Source organism: Vanessa atalanta, chromosome 7 (assembly GCF_905147765.1).
Source record: "Vanessa atalanta chromosome 7, ilVanAtal1.2, whole genome shotgun sequence".
In the NCBI taxonomy this organism is placed as follows: domain Eukaryota; kingdom Metazoa; phylum Arthropoda; class Insecta; order Lepidoptera; family Nymphalidae; genus Vanessa; species Vanessa atalanta.
The window spans coordinates 4,661,666-4,679,151 of NC_061877.1; the positions used below are offsets into that span (position 1 = coordinate 4,661,666).

At 35.7% G+C, this 17,486-nt stretch overlaps 2 protein-coding genes across 4 annotated transcripts; one reads left to right on the plus strand and one right to left on the minus strand.

Moving 5' to 3' along the window:
- Window positions 1-238: 238 nt before the first annotated feature.
- On the plus strand, window positions 239-10,498 carry LOC125065519 (putative serine protease K12H4.7). The gene is made up of 9 exons (XM_047673200.1): window positions 239-399; window positions 4,143-4,327; window positions 4,712-4,944; window positions 5,297-5,435; window positions 5,650-5,795; window positions 6,051-6,170; window positions 6,620-6,758; window positions 7,258-7,431; window positions 9,545-10,498. Exons 1-9 carry the CDS (start codon window positions 352-354, stop codon window positions 9,657-9,659), a joined length of 1,299 nt encoding a protein of 432 aa, XP_047529156.1. The 5' UTR covers window positions 239-351; the 3' UTR covers window positions 9,660-10,498.
- LOC125065521 (S-adenosylmethionine synthase) lies at window positions 9,764-17,120 on the minus strand. Of its 3 annotated transcripts, XM_047673203.1 has the most exons (11): window positions 17,001-17,120; window positions 16,381-16,516; window positions 15,971-16,048; window positions 15,763-15,885; window positions 15,133-15,245; window positions 14,380-14,523; window positions 14,144-14,230; window positions 13,167-13,298; window positions 11,893-12,075; window positions 11,489-11,622; window positions 9,764-10,925 (listed from the first exon to the last, which is right to left on the minus strand). In XM_047673203.1, the coding sequence occupies exons 2-11, from the start codon at window positions 16,493-16,495 to the stop codon at window positions 10,820-10,822; spliced, it is 1,215 nt and encodes a 404-aa protein (XP_047529159.1). In that variant the 5' UTR covers window positions 16,496-16,516; window positions 17,001-17,120; the 3' UTR covers window positions 9,764-10,819. The 3 variants fall into 3 exon arrangements, with proteins under 3 accessions (XP_047529159.1, XP_047529158.1, XP_047529157.1); XM_047673202.1 differs by lacking the exons at window positions 15,133-15,245; window positions 17,001-17,120 and adding an exon at window positions 15,515-15,627 and having other exon boundaries at window positions 16,381-16,583; XM_047673201.1 differs by lacking the exon at window positions 17,001-17,120 and having other exon boundaries at window positions 16,381-16,582.
- Between the last annotated feature and the right edge of the window lie 366 nt (window positions 17,121-17,486).

The following is a 17,486-nucleotide window of genomic DNA, read 5'->3' on the forward strand; positions in this document are numbered from 1 at the left end:
GCGGTTTAATAATATAAAAAACAGTCACCGTCGAGCAAGAGATGAGTAAATTATATAATTTGTCCTTTTTTTTATTAAAAATCTCTTGCTTGACATTCTTCGCTTAAGCTTCAAGTGTTCTATCTACGCAATGATCTATACCGACGGCTCTCACTTTGATATCTCGGTTCCCTTATATAATCGTAATTAAATACGTAAATATTTCAGATAAAGTTATGCGTGTTAATGAGCATTCTGACCTTAACATGGGCTGAACCTCGTCTGATAGATCCTCCTCTGCGAGTAGATCTTCAACCCCCAGAAGATTTTCGGTCTCTATCGTCTAGAAATGTTAAGACAGCCTGGATTAATATGCCTATTGATCATTTCGATCCTCAAAACAAGGATACTTATCGAATGGTAAGTACTTAAATGTTTATTTTAATTTAACATAATATATTGTTTTGATAAGACTTCAAATCATTTTGCTACAAATAATTAACGATATTTATTCAATTATTTTGTAAGAACCAAAAAAAAATCTAGCTCATGCCTATTGTTTTAAAGCAGTACCTTATGTTTTTATATTATATAAGTGGTAGTGCCACACTGCATACCTTCGGGTTGCAGCCGAATGGGCCGGCACGCCCGGGGAAGTACCACTCTCTCACTTAAAATCGGCGTGAAGTGGTAGCTATGTTACCGCGTTTCGTCTGGTATGTGAGAGTCCCGGAGGCCCGATACCCCCCCCCCCTTAAACATGATGGTTGTGCAGAATTTGGTTACATTACCCCAGGAGGGTACCATCAGCGACTGCGGTGGAGAATCCCTCTCTGGGCATCCATGCTCAGGACATACACCACCTGAGCAGGGATGCCCAGGCTGCCCTCCGAATTCTGGGGGGGGCAATTTTGCGCTCGCCACTGTTCGGGGCAAGCGGAGCAGGCATCATAAGGCAACCCCTACCACCCTCACTGTGGACTTCTGCAACATAAGGGGACTCAACTCGAACTTGAACGCCGTCCACTTTGGAATGGTCCCGGGTATAAATTGGAACATTCCTTTGTACCACGAGCTGGGGTGTGCGTTTACGTCAGAGATGATATCTGCTCTCGACGCCTCGGCAGCCTTGAAGGACAGGACCTATCAATTATCTGGCTGCGTGTAGATTGTGACGACCATCCGCGAATCTACGCTTGCCTTTATAGGTCCCATAGCGGTAATGCCGAAACCGACCGACTGGTTGAGCACGTCCAAATGGCTACAGATTCCGTACTGCAGCAGATCCCATCCGCAGAGATCGTTATTCTTGGCGATTTTAATGCCCACCATGCCGAATGGCTTGGATCGCGCACTACCGATCATGCGGGTAGATCTGTTCTCGACTTCGCTTTAGCATATGATTTGACACAACTAGTCCCCTCGCCAACGCGAATACCAGACGTGGAGGATCATACACCTTCCCTGTTGGAACTTCTGCTGACTTCCCATCCGGATGGCTACCAGGTTATCGTCGAACCCCCTCTGGGCTCGTCGGACCACTGTCTCGTCCGAAGTACAGTGCCGGTTGCGCGTTACTCACGACCTCGTTTCGTGGGCTGCCGCCGAGTGTGGCACTACAGGTCAGCAGATTGGGATGGGATGCGGTCCTTCTTTGCATCCTACCCATGGGGGCAGGTTTGTTTCTCGCCGGATGATCCGAGTGTTGTTGCTGACTCTGTTGCCGATGTGGTACTTCAGGGTATGGAACTATTCATTCCGTATTCTGCGGTCCCCATCGGTGGCAAGTCCCAGCCCTGGTTTGGTCGTTTCTGCAAAACGGCTTCACGCAGAAAATGGGAACGCTACCAAGACTGGGCTAACGCATCAGCGTCTCGTGATGTAAATACCAGCGCAATCAGAAAGGAATATAACTCTGCCTCTAGGTCCTTCAAAAACGTGATTGCTAAGGCGAAGACGGAGTACATTGGCAGAATTGGCGAGAGACTGGTGCGCCTCCCTTCAGGAACACGTGCGTTCTGGTCTCTCGCCAAGGCTGTCTTAGGGAATTTCTGTCAGCCTTCCTTACCATCTCTGCACAAGGACGGTGAGTCATTGGCCCATACAGCGAAGGAGAAGGCTGATCTTTTAGGCTCTCTCTTCGCAGCGAACTCGACTCTGGATGACCGAGGAAAGTCACCACCAACAATCCCGCGGTGTGATACCACGATGCCGGAGGTTAAATTCCGGCAAAGTGCAGTTCGTAAAGCACTTCTTTCCTTGGATATTCATAAGTCGAGTGGACCCGATGGCATCCCTCCAATCGTGCTACGGACTTGTGCTCCCGAGTTGGCGCCGGTCTTAACGCGTCTTTTCCGGCAATCCTATGCATTCGGCGTCGTCCCGAACTCCTGGAAGACTGCTTTGGTGCATCCGATCCCTAAAAAGGGCAACCGCTCAGACCCGTCCAATTATAGGCCTATAGCCATCACCTCCTTGTTCTCCAAGGTAATGGAGTCCATTATAAACTGCCAGCTCCTGCGGTACCTAGAGGAGTACCAGCTGATTAGCGACCGCCAGTACGGTTTCCGTCGGGGTCGCTCAGCCGGTGATCTTCTAGTTTACCTTACTCATAGATGGGCGGAAGCAGTTGAGAGCAAAGGGGAGGCATTAGCAGCCAGTCTGGACATAGCGAAGGCCTTCGATCGCGTGTGGCACAAAGCGCTTCTTTCGAAGCTTCCTTCCTATGGGCTTCCCGGAAAATTATGCAATTGGATTACCAGTTTTTTGGCAGATCGGAGCATCAAGGTCGTTGTCGACGGTGCATGCTCTGACTTAAAATTCGTCAATGCTGGTGTTCCACAAGGCTGCGTTCTATCACCCACTCTGTTTCTTCTGCATATCAATGACTTGTTGCAAATCAGTAACATTCATTGCTATGCAGACGACAGCACCGTAGACACCTCATACACCGGCCGTGCTAATATTTCTCGGGAAAACGTCGAAGAAAACCGGAACAAACTTGTATCTGAAATCGAGTCTTCGTTAAACAAAGTCTCGAACTGGGGTCGGCTAAACCTAGTTCACTTCAACCCCAAAAAGACGCAAGTTTGCGCGTTAACTGCTAAAAAAACACCATTTGTCGTATCTCCACGATTCGAGAACATTCCGTTAGCCGCTACAGCTAGTATCGGAATACTTGGCGTTGATGTTTCGAGTCTCGTTCAGTTCCGCGGTCAATTGGAAGGCAAAGCCAAATTGGCATCAAAAAAGCTTGGTGTGCTCAGCAAGGCAAGACAGTATTTCACGTCGGCCCATCGTCTAAGACTATACAAGGCGCAAATTCGGCCTCACATGGAATACTGCTCTCACCTCTGGGCGGGTGCTCCCCAGTACCAGCTCCTTCCATTTTACCGTATCCAACGTAGAGCGGCTCGAATTATCGACGATCAAGCCCTTTCCGATCTGCTTGATCCTTTGGCTTTGCGTAGAGATGTTGGATCGCTCTGCATCTTCTACAGAATTTATCACGGGGAATGTTCCGAGGAATTGTTCGAATTAATCCCGGCTGCTGAATTTCACCTTCGGACATCTCGTCAAAATTCCAAATATCACCCGCACCACCTAGATGTCCGAAAATCCACAACAGCGCGATTTTTAAGACATTTTCTGCCTCGCACAACCACTCTGTGGAACCAGCTTTCGCCGGCGGTTTTTCCGAACCGATACGACTTGGGAACCTTCAAGAAAAGAGCGTACTCTTTCCTGAAAGGCCGGCAACGCACCTGCAAGCCCCCCGGTGTTGCAGATGTCCATGGGCGGTGGTAGTCACTTTCCATCAGGTGAGCCTCCTGCTCGTTTGCCACCTTATGACATAAAAAAAAAAAAAAAAAAAAATGTTCTTATTGTCTTATGGTAATAAGAACATGAGGTACCTACTTATTTTCAACTGTAGTAGTAATTAAACAAACTAGTAAGATATATTCCTAACAATATCTAACACTAAACTATTTACCTCACACAACGGAATCTATTATCTGAATGTTGTTCCTGTATTTTCATGAGCTCATTGACATTGTATACTTTATACATGAATAAGTGGGTGGTATGCACTTATACAGGCTTGCACAAAATGGGTGGATGGTCTTACAACCAGATTCTTAGTTCAAATATTGTCATTTCAGCGATTTATGTTTAATGAAGAATTTTTTGGTGGAAAGGACTACCCTATATTTATATTAGTAGGCGGTGAATGGGACATAGTACCAGGATGGTTGCAAGGCGGAAACATGTACCTTATGGCTCAAGAGAACAAAGGGTACCAGATATACACTGAACATAGGTTTTACGGAGAGAGTCTGCCCTACAAGTAAGGAATTTTACTACAAACATGCTTAAATCGAGCGTCAAAATATCGTTCCACTAATGTCGTCTAAATTTTTTTCTTTACCAGTAGTATGTAGTATCTTAAGTAATTTTAAATAGGCTCATGGCTTCGGACTCCTTAAAAAAATAAAAAGAGATTAGGATACTTACTAATAAGAATATTTCTACAGATATACTCAATATCTTTTTACCGGCGCTACCGAGGTCTTGGGTTCTAACCCAAGTTAGAACCCAAGACCTCGGAATCTATGGCCTAATTTCAAAAACAATTTAATTTAACAGCGCTTGTAACTATTTTATTTAACAATAATATATATATATTATTATAATTAATAATATAATAATTTGTCAAAAATATTTGTTTCAGAAACTTCACTACAGAAAATCTTCGATTCTTAAACGTAGATCAGGCATTAGCCGATCTCGCATACTTCATAAAAGAAATCAAGAAAGGGCCAAGATTTACTAACAGCAAAGTGATATTATACGGCGGTTCGTACGCTGCTAACATGGTGCTGTGGTTCAAACAAAGGTACCCACACTTGGTTGTTGGTGGAGTTGCGTCGAGTGGTCCTATTATGGGGAAAGTGGATTTTACAGGTCAGTGTTATTTTGAAGTTTACATATTGATATTTTAAATTTAATTACTTATTACTAGAACGTACTTAGAACGTTATTACTTTATTTATAAACAGGCGAAATAAATATTTTTAAACACAATTCAAATAATAATTATTAGAACCTGTTAGGAATACATCCTATTAGTAAAATCGTCGAAGTCTAAATCAAATTGTTACTTTCATTAGAGATAGACCAGATAGTATATGTATATAATATTTGACAGAAGAGGCGCCAGAAGGCTATGTTAGATTAAGAACTCAATAGTGATAAATCTATATAAGCTACTTTTAAAATTGCGCAATTAAAATGTTTAATTATGATACTTTTCCAGAGTATTTGGAAGTAGTTCACGATGCATTTTTATCTGAAGGCGGAGAAGAGTGTATGTCTATTATAAATCAAGGAATAAGTGATACCATCGCCGCCTTAGCTACAGAATCCGGACGACAGTCCATACAACGAGCGTACAGGTAACACGATTCTTTTATTGTAGGTAGTTTTTGGAATTAAAACAGATAATTGAGTGAGGTATGAATTTATTCATTTCTAGTTTTTTTTATGAAATAATAATGATGTTTTACAGAGTCTCCGTACAAATAAAAATACTCTTAGATACCTTTTACAAATGAGAAGAACGAATTTTACTTAGATTTTTTATTGCTCATACAAATGTTCTTTACTTAGACTGTGCTCTCCACTGGTCCATACGAACGAGTATGATCTGGGCTATTTTTCGGGACTCATCAGCTGGACTTTCTCCACGTCAGTGCAGCAGGCGCGTCCTAGCACTCTAACCGCTATCTGCAGGAACTTTGTATCCAACGGTTACGGTAATATCGCAATTTTGTATTATTTTCACACTAAACGCTCTGACACAAATACACGTTAAGGCTCAATATGATCCTAATATTTTATTTGTTTCGTCTTTATAGATAATTTGATTTGGCTCGCTTATGTACAAAATAACCACAGTTTTCATGTATTTAAGATCACCTGAGGTATAAAACTATTGAGGTTCTTCAAGAGAGTGCTGAGGCTCTTTAAGAAAGGGATCTTAAGATATTATTCATGTTTTATTATTTTAGGTTCAACTCCGATGGAACAGATTGGAAATTACATAGCTATAACTCGAAATCTTGGCGACAATTGTTGGCAAATAGACTACGGGTCATATGTTGAGAGATATCGCAATGAAAACTCTAATTGTAAGCAATATATTTAAATTTTCTATCAATAATTTATTTCAAATATAGAGTAGTTACAATTACTTTCTTTTAAGACTCTTTTTTAGTTTTTAAGTATATTGTTAGGAATATGTCAAACCAGTAAAAATAGTAAATTGTATATTGGAAAAATGTTAAAACATTCTTGAACAGATTGACGACTCTAAGAATTAATACGAACAAAGTGAATTAATAATTAAAGAAGACTAAAGAATATTGAAAATAAAAAATGGCTAAAGATAAACAAAAATGATTAATTATACCAATATTATAAATACGAAGGTAACACTACCTGTCTGTCTGTTGCTCCTAAAACGCGAGCAAATCCACGGGGCGATAACTACTAATACATATTTTTATCAATCGACTAACCGATCTTCAGCTCCAATTTTACTTGTGTTCAAAATATTATGAACTTTTTGAACTTTTAGCTCGCGCGTGGTATTACCAAACGTGCACCGAATACGGTTACTACCAGACAGCTCCGCGCTCCAGGACTGTGTTCGATCAACTCAGGTGGCTCAGCGTGCATTTTTATGTAGATCTATGTCAGCAAGTATTCGACCAAAGGTAAATTATCTTTTATTTTTATAAGAGATAAATAAATAAATAAAAATTGTTACACTACTTACATCCTAAAATTTAAAGATTTCGCTACTTATAAACTCTGTCAAAACATAGTTTAACATAAAAACAGAAAAAAAATCTGTATGTTTGCAAGCATTTTTTTTTTATTTTAAATAGTTAATTAAAAAAACTACAAAAGCATTTTTAAAAAAACACATCATACATCAATTAATGCACGTAAAGTGAATACTTAGATGGGATCAGCTGTTTGTTTACATCAATATTTTACATATTAAAATATTTTACATATACATTACATGTTGACGCCATTATTAAGCTTAACAGAAACCATAAACCAAGCTAATTTGACTTGACTTGAGTAAGAGATGACAATATTGTTAGTCTAGCGATCGTCTTTAACAACTCAACTCAAATCAGTTTAACTCATATTACCTTAGCACGATTTTTATATAAAGGTGTTTTTGTAAATAATTTATTTTAGATTTGACGAAGCGTTCGTATACGGTGCAGTGGAGCGAGTGAATCTGGTGTTCGGCGGCCTGCAGCCTGACGTCAACAACACAATCAACATTCACGGCAGTGTGGACCCGTGGCACGCGCTCGGCGTGCACGACCGCGACCTTAAGGACGGGTCGCCCACCATCACCGTGCCCCGGTAAGCGTTTTTACCACCACCGCGGTTTATCCGAACAACTTGTGTCTATTATTCTGTTCTAATACAAACTTTAACTGCGGTAGTTTAAGTACTACGCTGCATACCTTTATTATCCCCCCTTCCCTCCAAAAACATGATGACTGCGCAAAATATGTTTTTTCTACCCCAGGAGGGTTCTATCAAAGAATGAAAAGAATCTCTCTTTGGGTATCTAAGCTCACCACCTGAGTACATCCAACTAACTACATATTATGTACTCAGTTGGATGTACTCAGGTGATTCAGGATGACAGGTGATACATCAGATCCAATTCGCAGAGATTGTGATTCTTGGTGAGGCTTTAACGCCAACGACTCCAAATTGCTTGGATCACGTACTACCGATATGATACCTTAGCTTATGATGTGATAGCGCGGAGAGCATCATACACCTTCCCTGTTGGACCTTCTATCGATTCTCTTGGCACGTCAGACCACTGTCTTGTTCAAAGTACCTACTTTGCCGGTAACGCGACTTAAACGGTCTTCCTTTTGAGGGCTGCGGCCGTTAATATCTTTGTTTAAATATTTGGCGCATTTCTAAATTATTAGCAAAATGCTATTAAGAAATGACCAGATACTTAATTTATGATTTCCGTTAAACGTACTGGTTATATTTTCGTATAAAGGCTCTGCAATAACAAGTATGCATTTTTCTTTGCAAGATATTTGGTAACTGAACATAAATTTTAACTACAGTGCTAAGGAAAAAAGTAAAGAATTTAGTAGCAAATATCAATAAGATTTATAACGGCATAATTGCTTTTGAATAGTGCTGGAAAAATGTATGTGGCAAGAAATACATAATTATTAAAAAAAAACCAATAAAAAGGAAATTTAAAAGAATTCATAATATATTCGAGTGATGCCACTTCGTTCAAATCATCCTTAATCGTAAAAAGGTTTACATTATATAATAAACTAGCTGTTATCCGCAGCTTTGCTCGCGTAGAATATGAATATATTTACAAATTAACTTAAAACATTAAGTTAATGTAAGACCTCTTTGTATACCACATTGGTGTGTATTTCAGCCCTTAGGATGGAATATCCAGAAACACTTAAATGCGAATCAACTCATTTTTAATAGGTAGCCCAAAAATAATGTTTCCTGCTTCTAACTTCAAAAGTGACGGTCTTACAGACTATCATATATATATAAAATGTCTACCCAATTTCTCTCCTTAGGCGAGAAATATCCAGAAACGCTTAAATGCGAATTAACTCCTTTTTAATCGGTAGCCAAAAAATAAAATTTCATGCTCCTAACTTTAATGACGGACTTCCAGACTAACGTATATACGAAATGTCACCCCTATTTCCCTCCTTAGGCGTAAAATATCCAGAAACGTTTAAATACGTATCTACTCATTTTTAATCAGTATCCCGAAAAACGTTTCATGTTTTTAATTTATAAAATGACGAACTTCCATAAAAACTTTCATTCCTTATTTATTATTCTACCCCCTCAGAGGTAGAATATCAAGAAACGCTTAAATACATATCTACTCATTTTTAATCAGTATCGCAAAAATAAACATGTTTTCAATTTAAAAAATGGCTGACTCTCATAAAAACTTTCAAACCTTATAGTAAATCTAGAAACGCTTAAATACGTATCTACTCATTTTTTGTCAGTATCCCAAAAATAAAGTTTCATGTTTATAACTTAAAAATTACGGACGATACAAACGTTCAACCCCTATTTCACCCCTTTAGGGTTAGAATTTCCAAAATTCGCTCCTTAGTGGGTCTCATATGTTGGTTTATAGGTGTACAGTCTAAAATATAAGTTTTATGTTTCTAGTTTAAAAAAAAAACAATACTTACAACCACCTTTCATCCCATCTCAGCACTTTTTTCCAAATAAAAAATAGCTTATGTCCTGTCTCAGGCTCTAGACTATTTGTGTTCTAAATTTCATTTAAATCGGTCCAGTAGTTTTGGTGTGAAACCGAGACAGTTACTTTCGCATTTCAAATATTAGTATGGATGGCAAATAGTATGCAAAGGTCGAACGCAATTTCTATTTTATTCTCGTTAGCGAGAGTTATTTCTTATTTCGTTTTTTCCAGAGCATCTCATTGTTTTGACATGGGTAATTGGCGGACCACAGACACGATAAGAATGACCAACGCACAACAAGCAGCAAGAAGACTTGTGGCTCAGTGGCTTTCGGAAACTGTTTAGAATTAGAGATATTTTAATAATACTCATGTTTTTGTTTGAAATGTTATATTTATTTTATTAATGGTTTCTCTTATACTGTAAGGGTTTTATAAATAAAAAATCACTTCAAATTCCCGATAGTGTGCCGGGAAAACACAGTTTAATATTAGTTTAAAACTCCACATTCAGACAAATTGAAAATACACAGAATTTAGGAATTACAAACTTCAACAGGTCGAAAAATATAATCGAAATGAACTCTACCCGCCCTACAGAGCGTCTAGGATAATTTTTTAGATAATTTCATTTAATGTAGAGATATTACGACTACGCTTATCACTGGCGGAATCATAATGGATATTGTATTAAATGCACAGTGTACTACTGCCCCGGACGAGTCGGTGTGTTTTCAAAATGGCTCTTTTCCACGTCGAATCCTTTTCAGAAACACAACACAAATTGTACTGCGCAGAAGGCGACGCGGGCATTTTTTTATTAGGTGCACTTACAACAAAGTATTCGACACTTAGTATCTTATGTAGTAATTAGTATGCTTAAGACTGAAAATATTGCCTTACTCCACAGTACTATATTTGCAGTAAAGCGAGAAAAAGCGAGACGATATCGCATCGTCCCTCTAACTCGCTCTACTGTGACGCAACCGAGGAAGTAGTCTACTCTACAGGAACATCATAGCACTAACATTATCACAAGCTCACTCACAATGAAAATCATTCGAGATATATATTGGCAGTCCATTGTTTAAATTGCGAAACTTTGTCAATGTAAAATGTGACAAAATAAAAAAAAACGGGATATAATTTAAAAAAACAATACAGATATGTTAAATGGCAGGCAAATTATTACCATGAAATATGAATAGGACTGCCCCGTTTGTCCCGAACTAACTCAAATTCATAAATGACGGCACCCGTTACGCCTATGAATCAAATTTTAAAGAATACTTAATAATAAACTGAATCGCGCAAAGAATGGCAAATGGTCAACACTGTCACTATCATCCGCGAGATTGGTCGTATTAACAAATAATAATAGTCTATGTCTATAGAGAGTCGTCAGCAATGGCGGCCTGGCTCTCGTTCTACAGAAACACACGTAGACAAAGAGTTCAAAATAAACTGATGAAATATTTACAATATTCTAGGTGTTCACATTACAAGTCAATCTACGACAAGGGGTTTGGGGCTCTCCCATGGGAAACCCTCTCGGCCAAAGTGTCCATATGTACTTGTTTTCTGATAGATTGGTGCTCGGAGATTTAGTTCCCTGAAAATATAAATGAACAATAATTAATACTCTTTCCTTATGTTATAGTGCACAAATTTGATATACACTGAGATAAGTTTATGTGACAAAGATAAACTCAATTTGTTATGAAATAGCAAATCAATTAGTTTTCAATTTATACTGTAGATGTTTTTAAAATAACGAGTGTGATGATGCAAAGGGTTGTAAAAACATAAAAATTTGGTTGCAATATTATAAACTTATTATAACATCGACACCTCTGCTAAAGAATCACACAATCAATTTCTTATGTTACTAAATCGTCAGCATATTACAAACACTGGATTTTTTTAAGTATCAATTGAAAAACTTTTATTATTGACGAAAGAAGGGGTTCTAGAGCATGCATATCGAACTACACATAAACACCTTGATGTTTCCAATGGTTATGGTACACATTTTTCTTAATTTTAGATTTCCAAATAGATTACATTTGCACCACAATCTAAGCAATGTGAAATGTAATCAACCAATATGATGCATTAACTTGCTTCTGTTTATATCTTCTTTTTATTAAATGTAATGGGTTATGATTTACTTACTTGACTATTTTTCCTGGTCGTAGGTCAAAGTTCTTTTGTACAATAGCAAGTAATTCTTGCTGCGTCTTGTGTGAAGTGCCATAGTCGAAGACAGTGATAGATAATGGCTCAGCAACACCAATAGCATAGGCAACCTGAAATTATAAATGTTAAAAACAAAGCATTACTTTCAAGATTTGCTATATACTTTATCAATTGTTGGTGCAATGTTTATATCCAACATAACGTAAATTCTGAACAAAGAGGCATGTCACTGAGAGCTTCGTGCATTGTCAAGAGACATTAGAGACAAATGCACGAAGATGTAAAATATATAAAACAAGAATGCTATGCTGTTCCCAGATAATTCCAAGTCGATAAAAATAAACAAGAGATAATTATCAATGTACGGTAAATCGACGTACCTGTACCATACAGCGACGGCACAGGCCTGCGCGCACGAGCGACTTGGCGACCCAGCGAGCGGCATAGGCGGCCGAGCGGTCAACCTTCGTGAAGTCCTTGCCGGAGAAGGCGCCGCCTCCGTGCGCGCCCCAGCCGCCGTACGTGTCCACAATGATCTTGCGACCCGTCAGGCCCGCGTCCGACTGAGAAGATAACGTATTTGATTACTTCTTAACTAATAACAACATTCATATGTTTCTATAACAGATAATTTTAGTTGCAGTATGGATGAATAAGGAAATCGATTTCTATTTGAATAAAATAAACTATCTCATTATTTCTTTTCTTATACAAAATTATAAACTATAGTGATTCACTGAATATCAAATTGTGCCAGTGCAAGGCTGAACGTTTAGGAGTTTACCAAACTTAAAAACCTCTTTGTTAACCTGTAACATTTGTAGTGATTTAGGAAACGAACAAATGTTAATATAATGGATTAAAATATAAAAAAAACATTCTTTAATATTTGCGTTTTCATGACTGTTTAGCCGCTAACTAGCGCCGGTTTCGGGTACAATTTATTACTAAGAAAATAATATGATATAAATATAATTTATAACCCTATAGCACTCAGGAATCATGTTTTTTACTAGTTAAATTTTATCTTTTTATAATATTAGTGTAGATAACAATTTTCATATCAATAATTTATATAATAATATTAAAACCTTTTGGAATTATATTAAAAATGTGCAAAATGGTAGCACTCAAACAATCTACTACTACTGGAACTAGCTTTAAAGATATAAATTAAACACCCACCTAAACTACAAAACTGTTCATGAGAGATATTGTTATTTCCGCAATAATTCAGAGATTACACGCAATCGGCAAGTTGAGTGTTACTAAGGCGTATGTTTAAGATTACATTTTAATACCATTTACTAATTGAAGTAGTCACGTTTTTTTTAGTCATTACGCTTTCACATCTTAACTTATCTACCTAACAGCATAAAACTTGGCATACATATTGCCAGGGGCACAGAAAAGAACAATCAGTTACAGGTTTACCAGAGGTGGTAACTATTTTTCTTATGTTAGATTTTAAACATTACAGGACACCTAATGTCACAACCCTCTAAAAATAATCCTATTCATTTTCGTCCCTATTATTTAACCCCTACGGAAAAATTAAAAAAAAAAAAGGTTTTAACTACAATTTCTTTGTTCTGTCTACAAAGAATTGTCATATAGATGGAGTAGAGTTTAATATATATTGTTATTTATTTACCTGTGGTCCACCAATTATGAAGAGTCCACAAGGATTAATGTGAATAACAGTTCTTTCATCCAAATATTGTGCAGGAATGACTTCATTTATCACCTTGTTCTTAATTTCCTCACGGAGTGTTTCAATTGCAATCTGTTTATAAAAAATAATACAAATTTTAGTTCCATTTTATAATTATCACTAAATTATTATAATAAATTGTCAACTTTTTAAAAAAACATATATGTACTACTTATTACAGATTATAAACATAAGTATCATATTTATTACAGATTTAGCAGTGGTCTAAATAATAATAAAGTAATTGTAAACTTTACTGGATTATGTTGCAAATATTATTTTACTATTAGAAAAAATCATTACCAACTATATAATAATGTTCCTAGAGTTTGTTATTTCAATTCTAATTAAAAATCATATGCAGTTAACAAGAATGATAACATGAACCCAGCGAAAAGAATAACAATATACTATATCTGCTGTATTTGTAAGAAATTTTACTGCATATAGTAAAAATGTATAGTATGTATATTTTCTTGTGATCTTACAAGCAATTTTAAGTCATCATATTGCAGGATTCAATTTTCTAGATTGTAGATTTCATGGAAAAGAACCAATAATAAGCTCAGTAGTTACTATTTTCCTCATATAAAGTTTTGTCAACTAACTTATACCATTAAATTAAAATTTCAACAACATGGAAATCCACAAACAGACTTCACATATTTTAAAAATCTATCTAAAAATATTGGTTTGTGTTATGCATATTTATTACAACTTAAATTAATAAGTAAAGTTAATTTAACTTATTAAAGTTTTTATGTATTATAGAAGAGACTATTTTCAAAACTTAATAAATTCAAAGTAAATTATATTTTATGTTAAGTCTATTAAATTTAAGAGAGTAGTTAAGGTATTGTTATTATTCTGATGCAGTTATGGTAAGATGTATAAACAATGCAAATTCAATACAATACCTTCTCAGAATGCTGAAGTGAGACAACAACTGTGTGCACTCTTTGAGGGACTGTTGCACCTCCTGCAAAAACATACTCACAGGTAACCTGTAAAAAAATACTCCTCATTAAATTGCTGCTAATATTAAAATACTTTTGCAAATCAATAAATTTATCTACTGAAGAATTACATTGTAATTTTGTAGGCCTACTCATTGTTGTCATTCTCAAACAAAAAGAAATAACATTCTTGTTACCTGTGTTTTGGAGTCAGGTCGAGCCCACCAAAATTCACCATTCCTTCTAAGTTCTGCAATCTTCTGATTGAGTCTGTGAGCAAGTACTACAGTGAGTGGCATGCATTCTTCTGTCTCATCTGTAGCATAGCCGAACATCAACCCCTAATGAAGAAAAAGCTGATTTAGTAAAAAAACACTGGTAGTATTAATAACATAATTAAAAGCCCGAAAATATTTTACAAATGATTAAAACTACTAGTATTCAAATGAAAAAAAGATAAATTGAAAATAACAGGTATAATTTTTATTATATCAATAATGTTAGTACTTGAGTTAAAAGTTATCTTCCTTTAATTTTTTTTACATAAACCATCAATTTAAATATAAAATATATCAACATTCAACTTCAACTTGAAATAATAAACAATATTTTAATTTATTTTATTACATTCTCATATGAACTTAAATTAAACATGACCCAAGAAAGCCCAATGGAAATAAGATTTAAACAATCAAATAACATGAAACAGGTGCTTGTTGACTTTTATTTTATTTATATATATAGTGATCACTGAAGTGTTTTACTTATTGAAAAAAAAATGAATTTAATATATCCAATTGAATGATGATTCTTTTTCATTGATCCTAAATTTCCATACACATGTATTTTTATTTAAAATACTGCTATTCAGAATGAATTAATCAAAAAACATTACTTATTTACATGCTATTTACCTCATTTATCTAATTACCATTATGGTTATTACCTACCTGATCCCCAGCCCCAACTTCGTCTTCATTTCTGTTTTCATGCACACCCGCAGCAATGTTCGGTGACTGCTGGTCTAGTGCGAGCATCACACTGCATGTCTTGTAATCAAACCCTGGCCCAACATGCACATAATGATAATAATTGTTGCTATATGATATTCTTTCGGTAAAACTATACCAATATAATTATACCTTATTGAGTTTAACTAATTATCTTGTATGAGTAATACATACTGTAGAAAAACCCCATCATACATTTTATTACCATTTATGATGAAATACCCAGAAGTTACACCATATTTGACATATTTACATGCAAATTTATTCGAACAATTCAGACTGGATAGCCCAATATATCGTGCATGAGACTCAATTTGAATACCTGGTCTCCAGCCCCAATATCAATTTCATCTCTGTCCTGATAGACCCCCTCGGCTATGTTTGGACTTTGTTCTTCAATAGCCACTAACAAATTTAGTGTACGCCAATCAAAACCTAGTGTACGAAATTATTATTTAAACTGTTCTAATACATGGAGGTCATGCTGAGAAATTTTGAACACTATATCAAGTAGTACTTGGCAAAGAGCCAATATTATACGTTAATATTGTTTGTTTAGTCTTATCTTACCTTTGGAAGAATCATCGTAACCAATGTGTTTTACTGTTTCTCTGACTACTTTTTGATAATCAACATTGGCTTTGGAGGTAATTTCACCACACAGCAAAATCATTCCCGTCTTTGTGACAGTTTCTGTGGATTAATCCATATTTTAGATTGAAGTTATTTAATATCTACTAATATAAATATTGTAAATATATTAATTAAATCGACTCACCGCAAGCAACTTTGGCCTCAGGATCTTGTTTCAAATGCGCATCAAGGATAGCATCACTTATTTGATCACACATTTTATCTGGAATACAGATTGTTGATTAGTATCCTGTTCACTCGTTGATTTATTCACATAAAAATATAATAATTGCAACTTCTTTAAACCACGTGTTTTGAAAATCTCCCTTACTTTAACCGCTTCATTAATATTATGATGTAACCTAATAGTTACTTTACATCATAATTTATAACACATGACAAAAAATATTTAAACGAAGTATTTTAAGTTTGTACGAAACAAAAGTTAAAAATGCAAAACCAAAATATTTTGTATTGATGCAATATCTGCGCACATGTTTAAAGCGGCCATCTTTCACAGATTAGACCATTCCTCTACTCTTGGGAAAAACTAACCTGGATGACCCTCGCCGACAGATTCCGACGTAAATAAGAACACAGATCCATCTTCCATATCATAACTGTGACCATTTGTTTTAGCATATCCATTCATTTTTGAGGTTTCCGGCATTCTGAATTTAGAGTTAGCTCACTAAAATAACACGACAATTATCCCCTTGAATTAATACTGTGGAAAAGAGGCCCGGCGCGAATATGCGCTCTTATTTATAAGGTCGGGGTGGCGCTATTGAGCCAAGTATATTCGCCAATCAGAATTCGTCTTTAGTGACACTACACAACAACAGATATTCTGCTATTGGTCACAATATTTTGTTTTGATTCTGCTATAAGTATAACCTTAAATATAGTAATCAGTCTAAGTCTATGTTTAGAAAAATGTATTTAACAATTTTCCACCCCAATAGTTTTCATTGAATAGATTGTGTAAATTTTACAAATTTATAGTAAATAATGAACATTAGGTTTATACTTGTAAAACAATCTTTTATAGTATTTAATAAATATGTTATTTATTGCAAAGACCGTTTTATTATTGTATTACTTTTTTCACGAATGTATTTAATTGTTCTACTATTACGCTCTCTATGTATTTTTTTAGAATTGGCTTATATTACCTTGTCTTCAAAAAAATTATTTCAAAACTTTTAGCGAAATATTACGATATTATAATAACGACACTTAATCCAGTTGTATTCATGCAGACGTCTTGAACACTTTTCGCAAACTGAGTTCAAAACATCATATGTATTTACTTAAAAGATAAATCTTTGTGCGAAATGTGCTTTTCATTGTTATTGTAAAATAGTATAAGAGCATTTCTATACAATATACATATTATTTTAATAAACATACACATATCTTTTGCAACGGAGTATCAAAATACTAAGTACTTTCTAATAACGTTAATAAAAGCTTCTTCTTTAAAAAAAATAAACTAAAATTTGTATATTTTAACAATTTATTATTTTGGATTTATAATGGTAGCTTATAATGAGTTAACAAGTTATTGAACACAAACGACAAGATCGAGATCGAAGATGAAAAACTAAAAAATATTATTAAAACTTTTTAGTTTATATTTATTATTTAGACAATGCCTT